The sequence below is a fragment of the Danio aesculapii genome, chromosome 22 (assembly GCF_903798145.1).
Source record: "Danio aesculapii chromosome 22, fDanAes4.1, whole genome shotgun sequence".
NCBI classification, from domain to species: Eukaryota; Metazoa; Chordata; class Actinopteri; order Cypriniformes; family Danionidae; genus Danio; species Danio aesculapii.
The window spans coordinates 21516154-21538764 of record NC_079456.1 but is presented as its reverse complement, the minus strand read 5'-3'; the positions used below and the strand labels follow the sequence as shown (position 1 = coordinate 21538764).

The window sequence follows — 22611 nt, the reverse complement described above, 5'->3', positions numbered from 1 at the left end:
TAGCATAAATCATTGAATCGAAATCAAGGAACTTTGCTGCCATTCTATGGTTTTACCTTGTGTATTATTTATTGCTGTTGGTGACTTTAAATTGTTAGAATATTTTTTATAACTAAAGAAAAGTATTATTTATAAAATGTGTTAAACTTGATCTGTTTTTTTGCCATGACATAGCCAAAGAAGCTGAAATGGCAATAAACTCAAAATTCTCTCTCTCTTTGCCATTCTATCGCTGCAGCAAGCACAATGAAATTATGCAGCACCTTGAAAAAGTCCCCTGCATGGCAACTAGGTAAGAGTGCTGTGTAAAAATCATTGTGCCTGCTGCAGCCATGGTACAGCAGCAAAGTTTGTTGATTATTACACCAGAATGAAAGTATAGCTCCTAGCCATAATTAGGGATGCAATGATTGTAGATTTTGGTTGTACAGTTATAGTCTGAGGAATAATCATGGTTTCAAGGTTTTCATGATTATTGAGTCATTAATTTCATAACACTACTAGTTCAGAAAAATCACATGAAAACTCCTTAAATTTTAAAGTGTTATTTATTGCTGCTTAGTAACTAATTAATACAGCACAAAATAACAATAAAAACAAACAATAGTCCATTTCTTTTTGGACTTAAATATATGAAAAAGTTTCCTTTTGTATTTTTTTCTCTTTGGAGTAGAAAGGTGTATATTCCATACAAAGTATGAAGCTAATCGGTCAGTTCTTGTCACATAACTTGCGCTGCGTGCACAACGCACGCATGTCACTCCCAATATGTGCACTAGAAAATAAATAACAAACTTGTTTGTGCAAAAGACGCGACATGTGAACGGCTCTTAGTCAATAGCCTCAAACATAGTTAATCCAGTGTGCGTGTTAGCCTTGGTGTGCAAGCTCGGAACTTTATACTAGCGCACAGTTGGCATAACTTTGTTTAGTTGCAGCAGTTGTGTTCAATGCAGAAATGTGTTGTTGAGAGGCCTTTACGATTAACCGTGATGAATTAAAGAGCGGTTAATAGTGAAATGGCTTAATAATTGCATCCCTAGCCATAATGACCTAGAAAATTGCAACGTTTCTTTTTCTGTCAGTCTTAGTACACGTTTACACAATGTAACTACTGAAGACTCTAGCTTTAAATTGGAAAATAAGCAAAAGTCTTTTATTTTTATTTTTTACATTTTAGAATGAGATGCTAATGGTCTAATCAGATTCAAAGATTTATGCTAAGCTAAGCTAAAAGTGCTTCTGCCAGACCCAGAGATCGACTGAATGGATTTAGAAATGGTAAAACTGTTTCACTCGAAGAAAGTTATAAAATGAACCTATTTCCAAAAAAGTTGAGTGTTTCTTTAATAACACTATTAATTGAATAACAATGTCAATTCTAAACAATGTCTATTTATTTACCAACATTTTATTGAATTTGAATATTGGCCAATATATAATAATCCGCTTTTGGTATCAGTTTGATTTTCAAAATCACTGCTTCTCAACAAAACTGAAAATGCAAGGATGGGTTGTTGAGGATGAGGAAGCTTGTCATTTGTGTGAAAACCCATAAATTCCTTCAAAGTTTTACAGTCAATTACAAAGAAACGACAAGTGAAATGTCCAGTCTTGTAAAACGAACTCAAATAATCAATTTTAATTAACATTTTGTCTTTATTTTACAATTTTCTCACGCTTTTTAAAAAAACTATTCCAATTACAAAGAAACGGCAAGTTGTAAGCAAATGTCTATTGGTATTATCTTGTAAAACAAACTCAAACAATCTGTTTTAATTAACATTTTGTCTTATAATTTTCTCACGCCTTTTAAAAAATCTTTTTTTGGCACAAAAAAAATAATAATAATATTGATCAGCCTTGTTGCTGGTTTGCATAAATGTCAAATCTGCATTCTTTACTAAAACGAGAAACCCAAAGTTCATGATACGCCACAAAACTTTGCTTCTAAACTTTTAACTTACAACCACCTTTTTAGCTCTCCCTGCATGTTCTTCGTCTTCACACGAGACCCTGCGGCTAAATTATTGAAATGGAGACAGCAAAGTTCATTTGTTAACTGTCTGCGCTTAAGCTAGCTAAACTTGGCTCGGCCTCTTTTATGTATAAACGGAGTCTTGACTGGGAGCCTCGGGCGAGATGTCAAGATGTGTTCTCAGGTTAAGTCAGGAGAGCTCATCATGATGAGACCGGACACACAGCGCGCCGCCATGCCTGAATGGCAGAGCAAAAGCAGAACCTCGTCTGATATTCCTGTCCATCATCACTGTATCGACATCCACGCCGCTGTCAAGGTCTAAATTATCCCTGCTGCGCGGCTCTCAGAAGCAGGCGCGTGAAAACGATAGCCCTCGACCGGCGTTATGGAGTCATTAATCTAAATATTAAGTCAATAGGTCTGCCTTCCGATTGCACCCCGAGCTGTTGTATTGCATGAGGATTAGTGGAACGCACACTGAGAGTCTCAGCCTGTTGATCCTCCACCTGCGGACTCGCCATTAGTCCAAATACCTGTATGTTCCTCTGACAGTATGACAAAACGCGCTCCCTGAAGCCCACTGTAGATGAAGTTCTGCTCAATAATGCATTAGGCCGAGAGCAGGAAGCCATCATCAACCTGGAGAAGCTTCTCAGATCAGCCAGAGCTTACCATCAAAATTTTATCCAGTTTTCTCTTTTTGATCCTTCTCAACACCGGACAGGTTTTTGTATGAGCTTGTGGAGTACATGATGGTTTTTTATATATATCAACTATTTTAGAGCTCTGGTTTGAAACTGATTAGCCGGTGAGATTTGCAAATGACTGGTCCTAATTTTTCTAAGGCTACATTAATTCTGTGAGGACTTTTTTTTCTAATACTATTTTATTAAATACAAATACAGTTTTAGGAAGTTTAAAGAAAAAAATTATTATAAAAATTTCATATAATGTACCTGAGGTATACATTTTCTTGCCATAATAGCTGGCATGGTGTTAAATGTCCCATCACATTAAAATACCGTTATTTAGATGTTAGTATCGGTCTTGTTAGTTTTTAGGATGTCTATAAGCTAGTATGCTTCAAAACAGTTGCAAAATTCCCATTTAGAAGATATAAAACCGATATATATACACATGTAAGGCTTGTAGTTTGTCACTTCCGCCTAAATGGATCAACTTTTTTTAGCATACCTTCATTTCTCATTAAATCTTGACCAATCAAAAGCTCTGTAGTATCTGACATTCCCCGCCTCCTTCAAGACACTTTACATTTGATGCGATTGAGCTCAACCACAACTGTGTATTTGTTTTAAAATGTTCGCATTTTTAGAGTTTTTTTTTGCCAAAGGATTAACACAGGATGGTTACAGGTCTAAATGCGTCATTGTTTTCATGGCCCACACTACGAAATAGTGATTTCAAATTTGTTTGAATCTTTTCACGGAACAAAACTGTCTCACTTTGTCTTAACTAGTGATAGTAATATTGATAAATATCGATACTGAAATATTGAAAATGATACAGTGTTGCTTTTGGCTCGCATCGATATTGGCTTTGCTCTCTCGCACTCTCTTTTCACCAGTGGGGAGATGAATTATTAATAATAATGTTCATATTTTAACACTTTTGTTTTAATCATAAAATAATATGAGGTTTATTTACGTTTTTATTTGGCTTATTTAGTTTTTTGTAATGTATTGCTGATATAGCTGATAAAAGCATTATATGGTTTAGTTATTTTTTTCCCTCCTTTTTTACTTCATTTGCATATTTTTTTAAAGTAGAATTTGTTCCCCACGGTATCGAAAATGGTATCGAATTGAAGTTGAAAATCCCAGTAATGTGTCAACACTAATCTTAACCAGTGCCTAATTTGTAAATTGCAAGGTCCCGGAACAAATCGGGGTAACGGTATGTTACCTGATGATGGAGAGGTGTCGCGCACGAAAGTGGGGGGGTGGTTGTTGGATAACGAATGGTGTCACGGAGGGGGATTGTCACGGACGAATATAAAGAGGGTTGGGGAGTCACGGAAGAAAGTGAAAGTGAACAGCGGACAGGAGGCCGGTTGAGGAGGAATATCGGTAAATTGAGGTACTGGATCAGATTTCAGAGGTTCCGGATCTGGCGTCTTCCGGCACAAATGAAGCCCTGGTCTTAACTACATGAGAAACAAAACTACGATACATAGTAAAACTGTCTTTTCAATGTTAAAAGGAGTTTAATCCTACTCTTAACCTTTTTGCAACATAGCAGTGATGATTATGGGCTTTATTCATTGTTAAATGTTTCCAATGCGAGTTTGAGTAGCTTGTATGTGACATTTATCACCATACTGAAAGCGCCAGTAACTTGACTTAAATCTAGAAAATAAAGCAACTAGCACACATATAGTTTGATGAACATTAGAACCTGTCCATTTCATTAAGAGTGCAGTGCATTACCAGCTATTCTGAATGGCTGGTATCTATATGTTTCTGTCGCAGATTGTCTGGTATGGAGAGCTAAATTACTTGTTGCTGGAAACGTCCATTCTGTTGCGTTTTGTTAGGACACAGTGTGTTATGATACATTTAAAAATGAATGATGACATTCACGTACACGTTTCACATAGAGATGACAGTGTTGAAGAAACTATGTACCTGTGCACATTTGCATTATATATGCCATCAATACAAATAAAGTAAATACTTGCACATGCCTATAGATTTATATGTGGCATCATATGCATACACATAACGTCACAATTTTCACAAAATCACGTTTTTTAGTTTACTCGGAGACGATAATGATATCATTTTTGAACACTTACATTCAAAACCTGTTTTTACATGTCTGCTATTTTTAAGCTTTCAAAATGCAGTAGATATTAATATTGTGATGTAATTGTTTTTGTAATTAACACTGCTTTAAACTAAAAATGAGAAACTTTTTGTATAAACACACTCTGAGGTAGGGATGGATGGCCAATACATAAAGAAATATATCCAGAGTAGTGTAATTGTGGTTTAAGTAGACGTTCACATAAGAATTGCATGAATTTATTTAATGTGAGCTATGATTAGCAGTAGGGCTGCACAATATATAGTTTCAGCATCGATTTCTGCAATAGTCACATTGCAAAGATATGCAATGTTAAGCATGGATTATAGTTGACCAGGAGCTAAAGAACTGTATTTAATCACTGTATTTATACAATTTATGCGAAAAAAAAAATTGTCTTGTTTCTAGTCCAGATATCTAAATTTTAAAGCGAAAACAAGATAAACTTCCCTCACTGACAGATAATTTAGCTTGTTTTAAGGAAAAACTCTTAATTTGCCTTATTTCATCTGATTTTTAAAACAAAACAATATTTTTGCTTGATCTAAGAATTTTTAGATGTTTGGACTAGAAATGAGACAAAGCAAACTAAGCAAAACTTTTTTTTGCATTGTGATTATTCAATTTCTGTAAATAAAACTGTGAAATAGAGCTATTCAACTGAAGCTGTATTTATATCGCAATATTCGACATTGCAAGTGCGCATCTGCAATAGTCACATCGATATGCAATGTTAAGTATGGATTATAGTTGACCTGGAGCTAAAGGACTGTATGTAATCACTGTATTTATACAGAATTTATTTGATTTATGCAAAAAAAAAAAAAGTTTTTTTTGTCTTGTTTTAGTCCAGATATCTAAATTTTGAAGCAAAAACAAGATTATTTAACATCGCACGCTGGCAGATAATTTGCCTCTTTTAAGGAAAAACTCTTAATTTGCCTTATTTCATCTGAATCTTAAAACAAAACAATATTTTTACTTAATCTAAGAATTTTATAAAATATATTTGGACTAGAAATGGGACAAATTAAAGTAAGAAAAGCAGTTTTTGCATTGTGATTATTCAATTTCTGTACATAAAAACGATATATTGTGCAGTCCCAACACAAACCGATAAAGGTAATGTTTTTGCTTTCACAAATTGTAAATGGATTGAACATAAACAATCTCAAGTCCAAAAGAAATCTCAAGAATTTTGTTGTTTTGGCTCATTTTCAACATGTAGTTCACTGAAAAAGTGTTGCATGCAAAACTGTTGCAAACGATTTATTTGTGTTGAATTTGAACAAACAAATTAAATTTAACAATGTTCAACTTAATTTGTTTGTTTAAATTCAACCCAAATAAATTGTTTACAACCACTTAACGTAAAAAAAAATTGAGTAAATCCAAGGAATCATCTTTGAATCATTATTTTCAGTGTTTGAACAAGCAGCAAAAATCATGTATGTCTGCGAACTATCATGGCATTGTGTGTTTCTGTCACATTTCCGGGAAGAACACAAGCAGATGCTCTGCGTTTTTTGAGAAAAATGAAGCGTGACACGTATTAGGCCACTTTTGTAGATGATGATGAATTTCCATTTTTCTAAATGTTAAAGATGAATTAAATTAGAAGCAAAACTCTGAAATCTTTCCCCCGCATTGCACAAAAGTGTAACTTTGTTGACAGCTGTATATATACTTGAGGGTAGCTCTTAAAATGAGTACGTCTGATGAAACACCAAGAAATAATTCAGACGTTTGAGGGGAAAATGAGTCCTTGGTATTTGATCCTTGAAGCTGTTCTTCTGGAGATGCTCTTTAAATAGTAATGGGGAGTGTATTATGTGGACCGATAAGGCATTTTTTATTGGGGCTGTCAGTTTTGAACATTTCGAGTTGAGTTAGTTGCACGTAATTATTTGATTTAACTCTATGAATATATAAAACAAATGGTATGTAATTTAGAACAATATAGCGTAGCTCTCAAAAATGGTGATATAATTGCTTTGATAGTTAAAAAAGTTAGTTTGTTAACAATTAGTTTGGATGTAATATAATTATAAATTTAAAAACTAAAAACGTTCTATAATCATACTTCAAATTGGTTATTTTTTATATTGATGCTTATTTTATGGCTTTAACCCTTTCACGTGTGAGTTTTAAATATTCCAGCTGACCTTCCCGCATGAGTTTTTTGTGATACTTGATCATACCGAATATGCTTTTACGTTCCAAAAATGCGAGGTGCACCACACTGCCTTTTTTATTGACAAGAAAAGAAAAAGTGCGGTGCACTTTTTATGTCGCTAGGCAACGACTGAATCAGCTGGGTAATGTACACAAGTGTTGCTGTTGATATTGTTATTTGTAATATTTGTAAATATTGTAAATTAATTGTTAATTTTAATATTTAATAATATTGTGATATTTAAGATTTGTGAAGTCATACAGCTCTGGATAACTCAAAACAGCGACCGCTAGTCTCTCCTCCGTCTTTAAAAGTTTCCATAGTCGTCTTGACGACACAAACACTGCTGTCACCTCAACGAAAACCCCGCCTCTGCTTTCATTTGATTGGAGAATGAAAAAGACGTGACTGACGTAATGCGCTTTTTCCGCTCATAATTGACTTTTTTCAACTGCGAGCGCAAAGCGTATAACGCATAAGCAACGCGCAAAACGCTTGTAGCTGTAAACCATTAAAAAAGGGCGGCTCTCAACACAAAAAGCCCATTCAGTGTGATCAACCCCTCAGAATCCATTGCCTTCTAAAGTTCCCATGGTGATGCATCAAGTTTATCACATGACCCACTTGCCCTAATGATCTATGTATATATCGTATTTTGTTTCTTTTTGCCATTTTCTATAAATATTGACAAATGTTTCAATTATATTGTGAAATTTCAAATACTCCAATTCTCAAATATGCAATAGAACATATATTTTGTCTTTTAAACAGCTTAATAATAATTATTTATTATATAAAGTATATATTTAATATATTTGTTATGTGACTGGCAATGGGCACTGCTGTTGTTGCTAGAAGGGATACAGCTGCGATCTGAAGTTACGAGAAGTATTTGTATTATTTATTAAATTACGCATAATAGTATTTTATTAGCTAGATGGGATACAGCTGAAGATACTCTCATCAATATAGGATAATCTAATAAAATTGTATTTTATTAGATTATGCTATACTGACGTGAGTATTTTCAGCTGTATCCCATTTAAACCTCACCACGAGGGTGAAGTCTAGATGGGATACAGCTGACAATACTCATGCCAATAGATAGCATAGTTTTTGTGAAACTGTACAACAAATAATATTTTTACGTTATTGTGAGGGCTGAGTTTAGGGTTGAGGTAGGGGTAGACGCTAATAAAATACAGCTAATGCGTAATTTAATAAATAATATTATTCCCATCGCAGCTGTATCTCTTTTAGGAAAAAATCGCAGGAGAGTTCCAAGCTGCTGGATTTATGTCATGTTTATTCATAATTTTCTACCAAAATTGTTCTTCTAGGAGAGGATTAGAGAAAATACTCTAGTAACATAAACAGTTTGTATCTTACATGAACAAGCCAAGTTTTGCCAAGCCCTCTTCGTAGACATCCGTGTGTATTTTACAAACCTTAAATGATCGTACATGTGAAATGGTTAACAATTGCATAAGAAATTAGGATAATTCAGGAATTTCACCATGTCTACTTCAGTCACATGGTCTTTCAGAAATCTATTATAAAATCTGATTTGCTTAATATATTTAAATGACATTTATTATCATCATCAAAGTTGAAAATGGTACTGATTGATATTTTTTGTGGAAAGAGTTATGAATGTTTATGTAAGATGAGCATTTTTTTAAAAAGGAGAAATCTTTTAAAATGTTAGCTTCTTTACTTTCACTTTTAATAAACTAAATGCAAAAATAAATAAATAAATAAATAAAAATACTGAACCCAAAAATGTTTGCTTAGGAGTGTTTTTTTAAATGAAATTCCCCTTGTATTGATACTGACTTCACAAACCTGGCCAGACATTAGCTGCTGACATGAAAACTCCTTGCCTTCACCCAATTTTCACTAGTCTTCATTTCCAAGAATGTTTTTGCACCCAAGCGCCTGCGAGGTTTCAACATGCACCAGATATAATTGCTGTAATGTGTTTGCTTGTCCACCTAGAATGGGAGAGCCAGTGGAACTGCATTTTTCTCTCTTGAATTTTGGGACCAACCCAAAATTGATGATTTAAAGAAGAAAGAACCCTCTATTCCTCTGAGATTTACAATGTATCCCCCTCCCCTCTTGTTTTGCAGGTTAGCTTTATACGTGTATGAGTACTTGCTTCATGTTGGCGCACAGAAATCAGCACAGACCTTCCTATCAGAGGTGAGTGTTATCGTCCTTATGAAGAAAACAGTTGTTTTGTTATATAGCTATTTAAATGTGTGTCAATGAGTTTTAGGCAATACATTAGCATTTTTTTTCAGATATAATTGTTTATTGGCTTTGTCATAAGCCTTGTTCAGTGGCAGTGGTCCAATCACTAGTGTCTGAAATATTTTGACCTTGAACTTCCAGATGTAGTTGGAAATCTGAAATCATACATTTGTTTTGTATTCGGTTGTCCCCTTAAAGGGATAGTTTGCCCAAAACTGAAAAAACATTTACTCACCCTTGACTTGTTCCATAGCAGTTTTTTGTTTGTGTCAAAGCAGTTTTAAATAAGATATTTTGAAGCATGTTGGAAACCTGTTACTATTGATTTCCATATTTGCTAAAGCAAATAATATGGATGTCAATGGTTACAGGTTTCCAACATTTGCACCAAGTCAAGGGTTAGTAAAAGATGGCAGAGTTATCATTTTTCGTGTAAACTATCCCTTTAATATTCCTGAACGCAAACCCTCAGTGTTCTGTGTAGTTTTCGGGCTACCAGAGCAAAAATGAAAGCTAGTGAGGGGAAGCTCAGATCATTTTACTGATTCGGACCTTTGAGTCTCATTCATTGACATGAACGAATCTTTTTTTCGAGTCATTTGAGTCAATTCATTCATTTTGAGTTGAGTAATTTTGAGTTGAGTCGTTTCAAATTGAGTCATTTCGTTTATTTTGTGTCATTTCCAGTCATTTCAAGTCATTTCATTAATTTCGTTCATGTCGAGTCATTTCACTTCGAGTCATTTCATTTCGAGTCGAGTCATTTCGTGTCATTTCCAGTCGTTTCAAGTCATTTCATTGATTTTGTTAATTTCGAGTCGAGTCATTTTGTGTCTTTTTGAGTCATTTCGAGTAAAGTTATTTCAAGTCGAGTCATTTCTAGTCGAGTCATTTCATTCCATTTCGTTTCATTTTGAGTCATTTTGTTCATTTTGTTCATTTTCGTTCAATTTGCCAAAATATAATTAAAATGTTACGAGATGCTTCCAAACTCATCTACAACTGCACCAAACGTTGATTACACTACAAACAAGTCATATCTAGAATGCTATAAGAGAAAATAATCATTTACTGTTTACCTGCTTATTTTGTCTATGATTAGTTCAGCTCACCTCTTCTGTCAGCTCTTCAAATTTCAGTGGTTCTTTCACGCCACACTGACAGTCCCATGTAAGCTTAACCAACGCACACAGTCTGAGCTGAAAGGAACCATGATAAGTTCACCTTTCGAGTCTTCTGGTTGAGTCATTCGTTCATTACGTGGCAGCATGTAAACAGATGACTCAAACCCAAGGACTTGAGGAATGAACGGATCAAACTACATCCGTTCCGGCTCAAATCCGCCTCTAAATGCATATGATTAGCTTCTGTCTTTCACGTGATAAACGAACGACTCAAACCCAATAGAAGACTCGAAGAAGGAACTAATCTTCTCCTCCACCTGCACAAATGTGCGCGTGCGCAAATGTATGAATCACTTCCTGAGAGGACTCATCTTTCTCGAGTAATACAAAAGATTCGTTCAAAATAAACGACTCATTCAAGAACAACTAGGGCTGGGCGATTTGGCCTAAAAACAAAATCTCGATTAGTTGAACATTTTAACTCTATTACAATTAATGTACGTTTCTTATACTTATTTTTTTTTGTCCTCTCCGCACCGCCCACACTTGTCAATGTTATCCGAGAGCTTGTGCTATGCATCGTCACAATGCGTAGTTACGGTTTTTTAAGGGGTCATCATCGGCGTCAGTCACGGCGAGGGGTATGCGAATGCGTGAAGGCTGCGCTAGACCATACAATGCGCTCAACGCAAAAGTGTAAACATAGTGGCATCACGTGATATGCAGTATCCCTCCTCACGCGGTAGGGAAAGTAATTGAAAAAATTGAAAAAAGTAACCTGAAAAAATGTGATCGATTATAGAGTCTGAATGTCAATTTAGATTACTTTCGATTAATCGTCCAGCCCTAAGAACGACCCATCACTAATGAAAGCTGCGGCTCTCTGTATTGTTTTCTGTTGTCTACTTTTTTGTTGAGTAAGTTGTGTGAACTTAATTTGCAGTATTAGATATAATGCAAGATCAGATATATACACCTGCCCATAAATCCTCAGCTAAAAGAAATCAGGAAAGTATCTAAAAAGCACAAAAAAGACAGATTAAGGTTGACACAGCACAGTTGTTTGATCATGTGATTCAAAAAGTTTTGCGTCCATACACCTATTGTTTCAAGAAATGTCTGCGTCCATATAGAAATGGAAAATCTGGGTTATAAAACAACATGTAGCATGTATGCCACACCTAATTAGCCAAATAATAAAGCAAAGTTTTACTTAAAGTACAGACAAGAAGATGATGGCGAATCCACATATATCAGACGCATGTAACTGGTATTCTTCTGTGTCATCTAGTTGATACAGAATCACCAGGTTTTTGCTGAAATAACGCTAATAAACTTAGCAACGTCTGCAGCACAAACACAGCTGTAATCTGCTATTGTTGTTGTTACCAGTTGTTACGTGCAGGATTTTCTTCTTTCCTTTAAGTAGCATTTTGCCTATCTACATGGCTACGCATGATTTTTCTCACTTTGTAATCTGTTATTCAGAAAGTTTGTAAACACCGGTGTTGTGTGGACTAAAGGTCAAAACAATATTAAACTTTTGCCGATTGACTTAAATCTGTAACCATGTTGGCAGGGCATAAAATTTACATAATATACAACGGTATAAACAAAAATGTGTCCCCGTCATCTTCTTCCCTCTTTAATCAAAACACATTTTAATACCAAATTTAGGTCACACTTTATTTTGAACGTTCGTTTGTTGAATTTAAGTTACATTGCATCTACATGCCAACTAATTCTCATTAGATTACAAGTAGACCGTTAGGTTGGGGTTAGAGTTAGTGTAAGTTGACATGTACTTGCAAAGTTTCTTATAGTCAGTAAAATGTCTGATGGAGCAGAATCAACAGATACTAAGCAGACAGTCTACTAATACTAAAATGGACCATCGAAATAAAGTGTTACCCAAATTTAAACAGGACTTTATTGTCAGTCAGCATTTAAGTTGTAAACCAATCCTTCTCATTATCCAATATGACCTACAGTTACCTACTAAACAAGGAAAGACCTCCATTAAAGGGATAGATCATCCAACAAATTAAACTGTACAGGTTTTCAAACATTTAAAAGTTTTTTTTTTCTGTTGAACCAAAAAGAAGATATTTTGAAGAATGTTGGAAACCTGTAGCCACTGACAAAGTAGGGAGAAAAAAAGTGAAAGTTAATGGTACTAGTTTTCAACATTCCTCAAAATACATGGTGTTCAACAGAAGAAAGAAACTCTAAGTTTGGCGTAAATGGTGACAGAATTTTCAGTTTTGGACAAACTGTCCCTTTAATAAAGAGTGTCATTGCTGTGAAAATTACGCAACATGCCACCGATGATTCTAGAAATCGGCTTGGGCGCCACTGAGGGGGTGCAATCAGAGCATTAACATTCAGCTACTACTAGCATAGTAAAGTGGATTGTCATAATGCTGTTGATGGTGGAGGTTCTGCTGTAGATGGTGTCAGTGCTGTTTTCAGTATATGAACATCCTATGGAGCTTGAGTACACTACAGGTCTGGAGTGGAGGTGATGCCACCACTTCTGTTCAGAACTGCTCTTAAACCCCGACTGCACATTAAAAGTCTGATTTAAAGTTGGCCTCTGTGGAAACGGGTGCAAATGGTTTGTAATACACTCTCGATCTCCTGATCTGCTCTAATGCACTCTTTCAGGGCTGATCAAAGACTTTTATGGGTTTGTCGTCTTTGTGGTATGAAGTTGTACAGACTTTCTTTCCTTTAATTGAATGAAGACGACTATTAAGTCGTGACGTATTGGCGATGTATGAAATACTGTGTCTGGGTCCAAGCCGCTACTCATTTGAATTGAGAAAATATTCGTTTATGACCACAAATTAGTAATATCACTCATTAAAGTGAATTTGATATTAAATCATAGCATAAACATGCATCACAAATACCAAAATTTTAACAATTTATAAAGAATGTATCCTTTTCTGGCCTTTGGATATTAGGCATGGATGTATATATTGTAAACGTGATTTTCGAAAGCATTACATCGCTTTGTATACATTTGTTATTACCATTTGATGAGTTTCCCAATACAGTTTGATATAGCACTTAGACCAGGAAGCCACTTCGCGTGATGTCACACATAACAAGCAAATTGGCATAGATCTTAATTTAAAAATGCTGAGGAGAAAATATGTCCCAAAATCTGTCAATCATAATTCATTAAGTCCATTGAGCTTGATGGACTGATGGTTGATGGTTTGAATGAATTCGAGAGCTGTTTTTTACCATGATCTGTTTTGGTAGTTATAAAGATGCGTAAATGTTAATTGTTTGACATTATAAGACATTAACAAGATGGTGTAACTCTTCCTTAGTGCTTCAGGACCTTTACAGATTGTGAACTTTTCAAATGTTATCATCTATCTTACTGCATTTGCCGCGGTCCTCTGGTACCTGCTGTGTTTGTTGTGTGGGTATCATTAAGCGCTCACAGTGCACTTCCAAAAGCTTCCAGGTTTTTTTTTTTTTATATTAATGTTTTGCTCAGACAAAGTTTGACAAAGATGAAGCACTGTGCCAAAGTCTGGCCTTGTGCTTGTGGGGTCCTCTTGGGACTTTGGTCAGACAGGTGATATGTTGTTTATGAATTTTAGCCAGTGTAGGGTGGTACTGTATTGTATACATATATTTAAAAAACACGGTCTTTAAAAGTTTAGCTGCAGTTCAATACTAAAATTACACATTTCAGTACACGGACAACTGATTTGGCTTTCAATAAATTAACAGAGGTTATTTCATTTAATAATTTGGATGATGAGTAGATTAAAATACAATAGAATGAAAATATACACATGAAATAAACTGTTAGTCTTTATTGTGAGAATCGAATTTGATTTGTTTCTTATTAAAGTTACAAACATACTTCATTCAAGCGTAGCTTTTTTATTTGATTAATTAATAATTCAATAAGCACATTTGGCTACAGGAAAATGACCTGCTGTCATATTAAGAGCTGCATGGTTCCCTTTTTCTGTTACACATGCCTTTTCATGTGTGTGTTCTGGTCATCTATGTGGTGGAGTGCATGCACACAACAGCACAAGGTCTCTGGCTTTTAAATACATGAATGAATCTAAATCACTTCAGTAAATGAAGCATGTTCCATGCTGCAAAAGAGCTTTGTTGGAGGAATGAATTCGGACTAGTGGAAATGGGACAGCTAGGACATAATAATTTTTTAAAATAATTGTTGAAGGCCAAAATTGAAGTCAAAATTAAATATCGATTAATTGCACTGCCTTACAATGTTTGCCATTTGAATTGTCGAAAATTTAAGCCCCATTCATACCAACAGCGTCTTTATCGCTGCTTGTGGACAGTTGCTCGCGGTTTGGTCAAAAGTGAGCGTTCCCACTACTGGTTGCCTAGTTATGTTTGTGAGTGGAGTTGACTCCATTATGTATAGAATGATCGGTTTTCTTGCTGCTAAAAACAAACATTCAGTCATTTCCATCGGCTTAGTCCTTATCAGGGGTCACCACAGCATAATGAACCGCCAACTATTCTTGCATGTTTTATGCCGCGGATGCCAATACCCAGTATTGGGTAACACCCATACACTCACGTTCACACATGCACTCACACACTATGGACAATTCAGTTTATCCAATTCACCTAAAGCGCATGTCTTTGGATTGTGGGGGAAACCAAAGCACCCGGTGGAAAACCACGCAAACACTGGGTGAACATGCAAACTCCACACAGAAGTGCCGGGAGTCAAACCAGCGACCTTCTTGCTGTGAGGTGACAGTGCTAACCACTGAGCCACCATGCCGCCTCACTAAAAACAAACATTTAAGTAGAATTGGTACATCTGTTTAATTTCAACAAGCAATCAACACATTAATTTAGCAATTACAGCTATATGTAGTATATATATATATAAATGTTTGTTTGTCTGGGTTGACTAAATTAATTCAGGCTCAGCAAGTACTACCGGCTGGTTCAGGAGCAATGGCTGAATGACCTACACTTTACCGGCTTCACTCCAATTGGGATTCACTTGTGAAAGTGCATTTTGTATTTTTTGATTAATCTCGGTTTTAAATCGCTCCTGTGTCCCTGTCTCTGTGGTTACACACAGTAAACAGTGGTGAGTTCAGTGAACTGATGACCTTCTTGGCCAATCACAGTCATTTCTGTTGAGCACCTGAACACAAGGGCAAATCAGCTCTGTTTAAAAACGTGCTAAATAGTGCTCAAATGTTAGCGGGAAATGGACGTTTTTAAAACTTCAGTATCGAATAGTCCAGTATCTTGTTGCTCTTGTTGCCGAAAATTGCCAACCTTCCATTAAAATGAATGGGATTGTGCCACTTTGTTGCTGTATTACGCTGGAGGTATGAAAGGGGCTTTAGACTAGTGATGCACAATAAATGCTTATTTTTAATGTTATTGTCATTGGCTCAATAACCAAAAATTAGGTTGGCATCTTAAACCTGATAAACTATTGATTATGTCTATTTGTTTGAACTATTTTGAATGCATGCTGCTGGTCATGAACGTTTCGATTGCTGCCTTCTACACTAATTGCATGTAGCAGGAAGATATTTCTTTTCAGTTTCCTGTAGTTAAGGTTTTAAAATAATTCTAGTTGTCTATTATATTGGATGGGTATCATTATCCATATCAATCCAACCTAGTAGCTTACTTTCAGAAGGGTGAATTCTGCAACTAGGGATATATATAAGCCTGCAAAATTAGACGTTGTTCTGTAAGCAAATATTAAATAGTCAACAAGTCAACAGATGGCTGTGTTTACCAATGTTTCAGTGTTTTTGTAACGGCGATAGGGCGTCAACATGCGTGCCGTCGACAGTCATCATTACCGCCGTTGCTATTCAATTAGGCCAACGCTCATCAGATCTCAAGACCTTAGCGCAGGCACACTCTTACACCACAGGGGAGGTCTTTCGGCCCAGGCAGGTACACAGCAGGAGGACGCACCTGTGCACTGGAGCTTAATGAGGGAGCAGTCACCTGCTTGTTCCCTTTGCCACCTCACAATTACTGCTGAAACTCCCTCTACTTACACCTTGGACCTCAAGGGGCTACACAACACTGCACTGATCAGCAAAAACACACACACATGCACATACCCACTTTAAAACATTGTTAATCAGTCCCTTATATCAGAGAGACGCTGAATAATGCACATCGGCTTTTTTGGGTGCATAGTTATGGACAGGGGATGTTCTAAAATCAATATGTCTGCTTGAAATGTAGCATCCGTTACAGTTCTAGGTTGAGGAGATGTAATTTTTAATGATGTCTAGATTTGGTGTATAAAATCACCATTACTAACAACTAAAAGGTTTGATTCCATATAGGGCGCATTTAGGGCTGCACGATTCTGGCAAAAATGTGAATCACGATTTGTGTTTGCTTAAAATCAAGATCGCGATTTTTTTTTTCACGATTCTTTAAATGTAAAATAAAGGTTAATATGATTAGCCTATTCATTCATTTTCTTTTCGGCTTAATCCGGTGTAGCCACAGCGGAATGAACCGCCAACTTTATCCAGCACATGTTTTACGCAGCGGATGCCCCTCCAGCCGCAAGCCATCTCTGGGAAACCACCATACACACTCTTTGGACTGTGGGGGAAACCGGAGCACCCGGAGGAAACCCACGCGAACGCAGGGAGAACATGCAAACTCCTGTGACCTTCTTGCTGTGAGGCGACAGCACTACCTTGTGCGACACTGCGTCGCCTGATTAGCCTATTATTATTGACATTCTCAAACATATGGTGAAACAACAATAATAATATTAGGCCTATCTGTAGGCCTACTGTTACTTAAAATGCAAAATTTTGTATAGTTATTATGGTGGACTTGAACAGACTTTCAATATGTCCCGTTTGTTAATTCTCAGTAAAATGATGACATCAGAATACAACTATTTATAATTATAAAGTTGATTTATTATGTTTAAGACATGTCCTTGACATCTGCCATTGACAACATTATAACAAAATTAGAATTTTGTCATTATCAGATTCCCTCTTGCATTATATTTAACAATATATAGGCCAGGGTTGTTATACTGACACAGTAAATGGTTATTTTCAGGCACAACACTTTGTGTTCGCTATGAAACAAAAAAACATATCAAATGCTTGCCGTAATCATAACTCTAAAATGCCATATGATCATTTAAATGTGCACACAGGTTTCACTTTCACTTCCTAGTGCGGCTCATGGCCACCGTCACTGTGAGAAAAAAACACATACATGCAAATCAAACCTCCGGCACGGCCCTCAAACCATCGCTCTGTGCAACAAACTGAATGTCATTTACAGCTTTATTACCGGTTATTCACAGCCTATGCAGCTTCTGTTCACTAAAGCAGGCGTCATAGACGGGCACACGTGCATTCTCAGAAGTACACAAACAGCTCGCGGTCAGCTCACGTGTGATTTTGCGGCCGCGAAAACATCATTACATGAAGATAAAAAACCAAAAAAATACATTTTGGGGTGAATTATACCTTTTAATACAGCATGTGACCCTTTTAATGCCATTTGAAGGTGTCAATGTTGCTGTGAAGACTTGTGCGACTGCCTTGCTTCTCTCCTGACCTTGAAAATATAATTGGCTGAATCGTAGAAAAGCTGAATTAAGATGTAGGGTCGAATTGAGATTGTGATCTCTTTTCGATCAATCGTGCAGCCCTACACGCATTGGTCACTATGTGTGTGATTAGCAACAACAATTTTACATTTATACACATTAACACAGGTGACATGGTTGCATTAAGTTCAATTTAAGCAATGAAATCTATTGAGATGTCCATATAATGCTAATAGATATGTAAGTCAACCAACATGGCTAAATTATATCCCCTCTTCAGCTAATCATTCTGATAACACAGCAATAAAAGTATTGTGTACATCCCTAGTTTTGAATGACTTTCCTGTTGATCTGCTGAACTATAGGCTCAATTTGTTGTTCATTGCTTTGCTGTTAAAATGGAGCCTTTTAACCGTAGTTAATTTGTTCAGAACCCGCTCTATTCATACTTGACCTCTTTTCCCTCTGTCTCTGCACCTTTTTAGATCCGATGGGAGAAGAATATCACATTAGGAGAGCCTCCTGGATTCCTGCACTCATGGTGGTGGTATGTATCGATCTTGTAACTCAAAACCCATAACATTCTCTGTCGGTATGCCCATGCTAGCCGTTAGCAACAATAGATGAGCCTAAATGAATGATGGTCCATTATTCTTGGAAGTAGGTATCTCCTTTTTACAGTTATGCTACACAGCGTTTGGCCAAGCAAAATGACCAGCAGAGGTGATGTGCGATTGGATTGCTGTGGAGAGATTTAAAGGCTGATTTCAAAACAGCTTTTTGTATGTGCCTTTGATAGCATCCACACTGTGAACCTCAACCATGGTAGATGGCATTTTTAATTCGAATAAATTACTCCAATTAAAGTGATTGCTCTGAGGGGTGGATGAACAGTCCATTCAGTAAGGTCTATTAGGCCCAGTTTACACTGTCAGGTCTTGATGCCCAATTCCGTTGCCTATACCTGATTTTTTAGCCTGTCCGTTTACATGTATTTTTAATTGTGACCCATATCTGATTCATGTGATAACACTTGCCATACATTTTACGATGTCGCGCAAGCGTAAAGGCAGGTTCTAGCATCTGCACCACACTAAACACAATGGAAGAAGTTGTCTTACTTTTAGCTCAGCGAAATATGCGAAGAACGCCCAACTTTAAAATGATTCTGAGGCGGAGGAGGAGGGAAAGGGTCGTCATCACAGCTTGCGCCTATGGTTTATATATGGTGTCCTCCATCATTCAGAGGAATTTGTGGGTACGAGAGAGATCTCAGGTCTGGTGGGAGCAAATAGTGGTGACTTTCCTCTGTTGTTGTTGTTCTTTACAGTGTCAGCGTCTCCACACACGCTCTTCCTTCTACGTCATTAAACCGCGGAGAGCTACCACAATGTCGCAAGTTTAATGACGTACAAAACGGAATGCCTTATTAAATCCGATCTGCCTGTTTACATGATAGTCTCATTGACAAAAATCTGATTTATATTTGATTTCTTTTAACAAATTTGAAGGATGCATGAAACTGTTTTTTTTTCTTGATGTTTACAGGTTCATAGAACATATCCGATCTGTGTCACATATGACCAAAAAAATCGAAATTTGGTCACATTTAACTGGCAGTGTCAACGGGGCCTTATTCGCAACTTTGTTTGCTAAACCAGTCTTGGTCAACCAGTTGGTTGTTAGTGAAAAATGTGGCTCTGCCTATGGACTAAGAAGAAGATGCTATGAAATAGCTTGCAATTAGCTGGTCATTTCAGCATGGAACCCCTGATTCCTGGCAGGTTTTTGTCCTCTAGTGATGTTTTCAATGTCTCCTTGTTGCAGTTACATTTGTTACCCTAAAGTGTTAGTGACTAGCAAAGGTGATGTGTGATTTGCTCTGAAATGATTTAAATATGATTTATTAGCTGATTACCTAAGTTTGTCCAACCATGCCGTTATTGGGATTGTAATTGCATACATTTGAAAATGGGTTTCAATGTGGGTAGTACATGTTTAGTGAAGAGTAGATTAAGGGCAAGTGACGAGTTCAGATGCAAATCCCTCTAAATACATCAGACCTCTTTTTTTTGTAAATGTAAACGGCTTACATTAGCAAATAAAACATAAGGTAGGCCTATTGGGTAAAAAGGGGATGGCTCTTAGACACTTTTAGAAGCTGTCATTCATTCATTCTCACATTCTCAAGGTCTTGTCTCTTTTTTGTCTCTTGTTCATCCTTATAGTGTCCATGTGGGATAAAAGAACGGCATCCTAACTTCGTCTTTTGTGAAACAAAGTAGCCGTTTAATAAATAGAAAATCAGACTTATTCAAAGTAGCGTCACTGCGCAAAAGAACGTTATGAATGCATGCTTGGTTGGGAGTTGTGGAGCTCCGCATCAATGGATTTGCTCTTCAGTGTTTGGACTTTCAGAAGTGAAAATTAAACCACACTGAACTGAACTAAACTCAAATTCAACTCCTGAAAACTGGACTGATGTAAGTTCAATTTACTAGAACTTCTATGTTAAGCTCCTTTGACACAATTTACATTGTAAAAGCACTAAAGAAATAAACATGAATTGAATTGAATGTTACAATTTCGACTCTAATGCAGAGAGTTTTGAGTTAAGGGATGTTTTCATTTACCGTTCACTGACAGTCGGACAGGCTCATCTAATTCATCGAACTACGTATTTTTAACTCTAAATCAGATGCGGAATAAAACAGTCCTCATAAAATAGCCAGCGTATCAGAGCGCCGCTACATTGAAAACATGTGATTCGATTTCCGCCTTCTGATTGGTTCTCGGGACATAGCGGCTTTTGCTGTCAAAGGCAAGAGGCTTTTGCTAACAGACTGTTATTTCTGAATGCGCTGACGCTGGGATTTATATGATTTCAAGCAAAAATATTTGTTGAACATGTACTACATGCCTAAAGCATTCACTCAATGTCATTAGCTCATTTTTGGCATAAGTGGCGTTTAGCGGCTTTTGCATCTGAACTCTTTAAGCGCAAACATTTGCATAGTACATGGAAGTGTTGTGGATGTTGCTCAACGATTCATCAGCAAAGTTTGGATTTACTTCGAATTACAACCAAAATGGAGTCTCATCTTACACACATGATAAATGATACATAGATATGACAAGTCGTCACTGACTGACTGACAGGTGTGTAATGCGTGAGGCTAGCAAACACAACGTAGCTTTCAGTTAAGATGAACACCGTTTCCATAATTATACTTTATTTATAGATAAAGGTCTCTGGCTCTGCATACAATGACTTTATTTTAGTTTAGTTTATAGCCGTTTCACTTTACTACAGGACGCATTAATGCCGCTCTGTAGGTGTATTGGAGACATTCATAAATATTTCTAGAAAATCGAATACATTTTGGAGACATACTTGTTACATAAACACACTAAATCGCACTTCAGCACTGTTTATTTGAGAGTGCACAAGAAAATCTGCAATTGAGCAGCATATATTTGAGGGCTTGCAAGACGTTTTTTACACCAGCAGTGGAAATCGGCGCGCAAGCAAAGAGATTCGCATTCTCGTATTACATAAATGCGATCTCGACTTGCTCATGACATTTGTCATTGAAATAATGACCTGGAATAAAAGACCTGGAAAAAAGACAGCGTTTTTGTCTGCATTCAGATATATGTTAGCAGATTTTGTGTCAACAAAATGTTTTGTCGACGTGGAACTTTTTCCAAATGCAAGAGAAAATCTTTCTGTTTTTGGCTACATGGTTGTTGTGTAAACGTAGCCTAAGGTAGAACCTTCCTTAGTAAAACATATTGTAACTAGTGAAGAACATAAAAAAAATACATGTTGAAATGTATTTTTTGTTAAAGATATTAAATGTATGATATTTCTGTTCGAAAATAAATCAATCAAATCAAACATAGCTTTGTTTTTAACTAAAGGACTAGTAAGAAAACACAATAAACCAGTTTGGACTAGCTTGCAAATTCACGCCAAACAAAGCTGAGCATTTCAGCAGGGAACCCTTGTTTCCTAGAGTTTTTTTTTTAATCCTCTGGTGATTTTTCAGAAAGACATACAGTATTCTTAATCTTTTGTCTTTTAACTGTGAAGCCAACGATACCCAACAGTAGAATCAATTTACTGGACTCTTTCAATCTATCAATAACCAAATAAAATATGACATCTATCTTTACTTGAGACACCCAAGTTTATCTGGACTTCACCACTTCAAAATGAAGATCACTGTGTGCCTATCACAGTCTTGTGTTCATGTATCACACTCAACTTATTCTCCATCTTGGATTACTGGCTCCCCTCTGTGAGATTATTGGGAGTCTAGTAGGTTCTGGAGGGTCCCTGTATGGTGTTGACACTATTGGAGGGCCGTCTGTCTGGAGCAATAGCACGTAGAAGCGGGGGGACGTGTCAGGGTTTTTAGGGACTCGGAGGGGCCACAGAGTACCGCCCTCTTCACCAACCCCCTCCCCCAAACAAAAGGGCCAGATGGTAAGGGAAAGCCAACCCCTCCCCCCGGTGCGTACCCCCACCAACCTTTGTCTGGAGGCCTATCCTTTGTTTGCGGAAGAACCCTCAAACGGATTAACTCCTTGCATTCCAGTCTTCTTTGTGTTAAACAGCCAAATCTCCTTCTCCAAT

General features: G+C 36.7%; 1 protein-coding gene across 1 annotated transcript in view; it reads left to right on the top strand.

The window, feature by feature from the left end:
• Nucleotides 1-22611, top strand: part of ssbp4 (single stranded DNA binding protein 4) — a 96240-nt gene that overhangs the window by 4740 nt on the left and 68889 nt on the right. Inside the window, exons 2-3 of the mRNA XM_056447699.1 lie at nt 9116-9188; nt 18455-18516. Of these exons, the coding sequence (XP_056303674.1) occupies nt 9116-9188; nt 18455-18516 (135 nt within the window). The remainder of the gene's footprint in view (nt 1-9115; nt 9189-18454; nt 18517-22611) is intronic.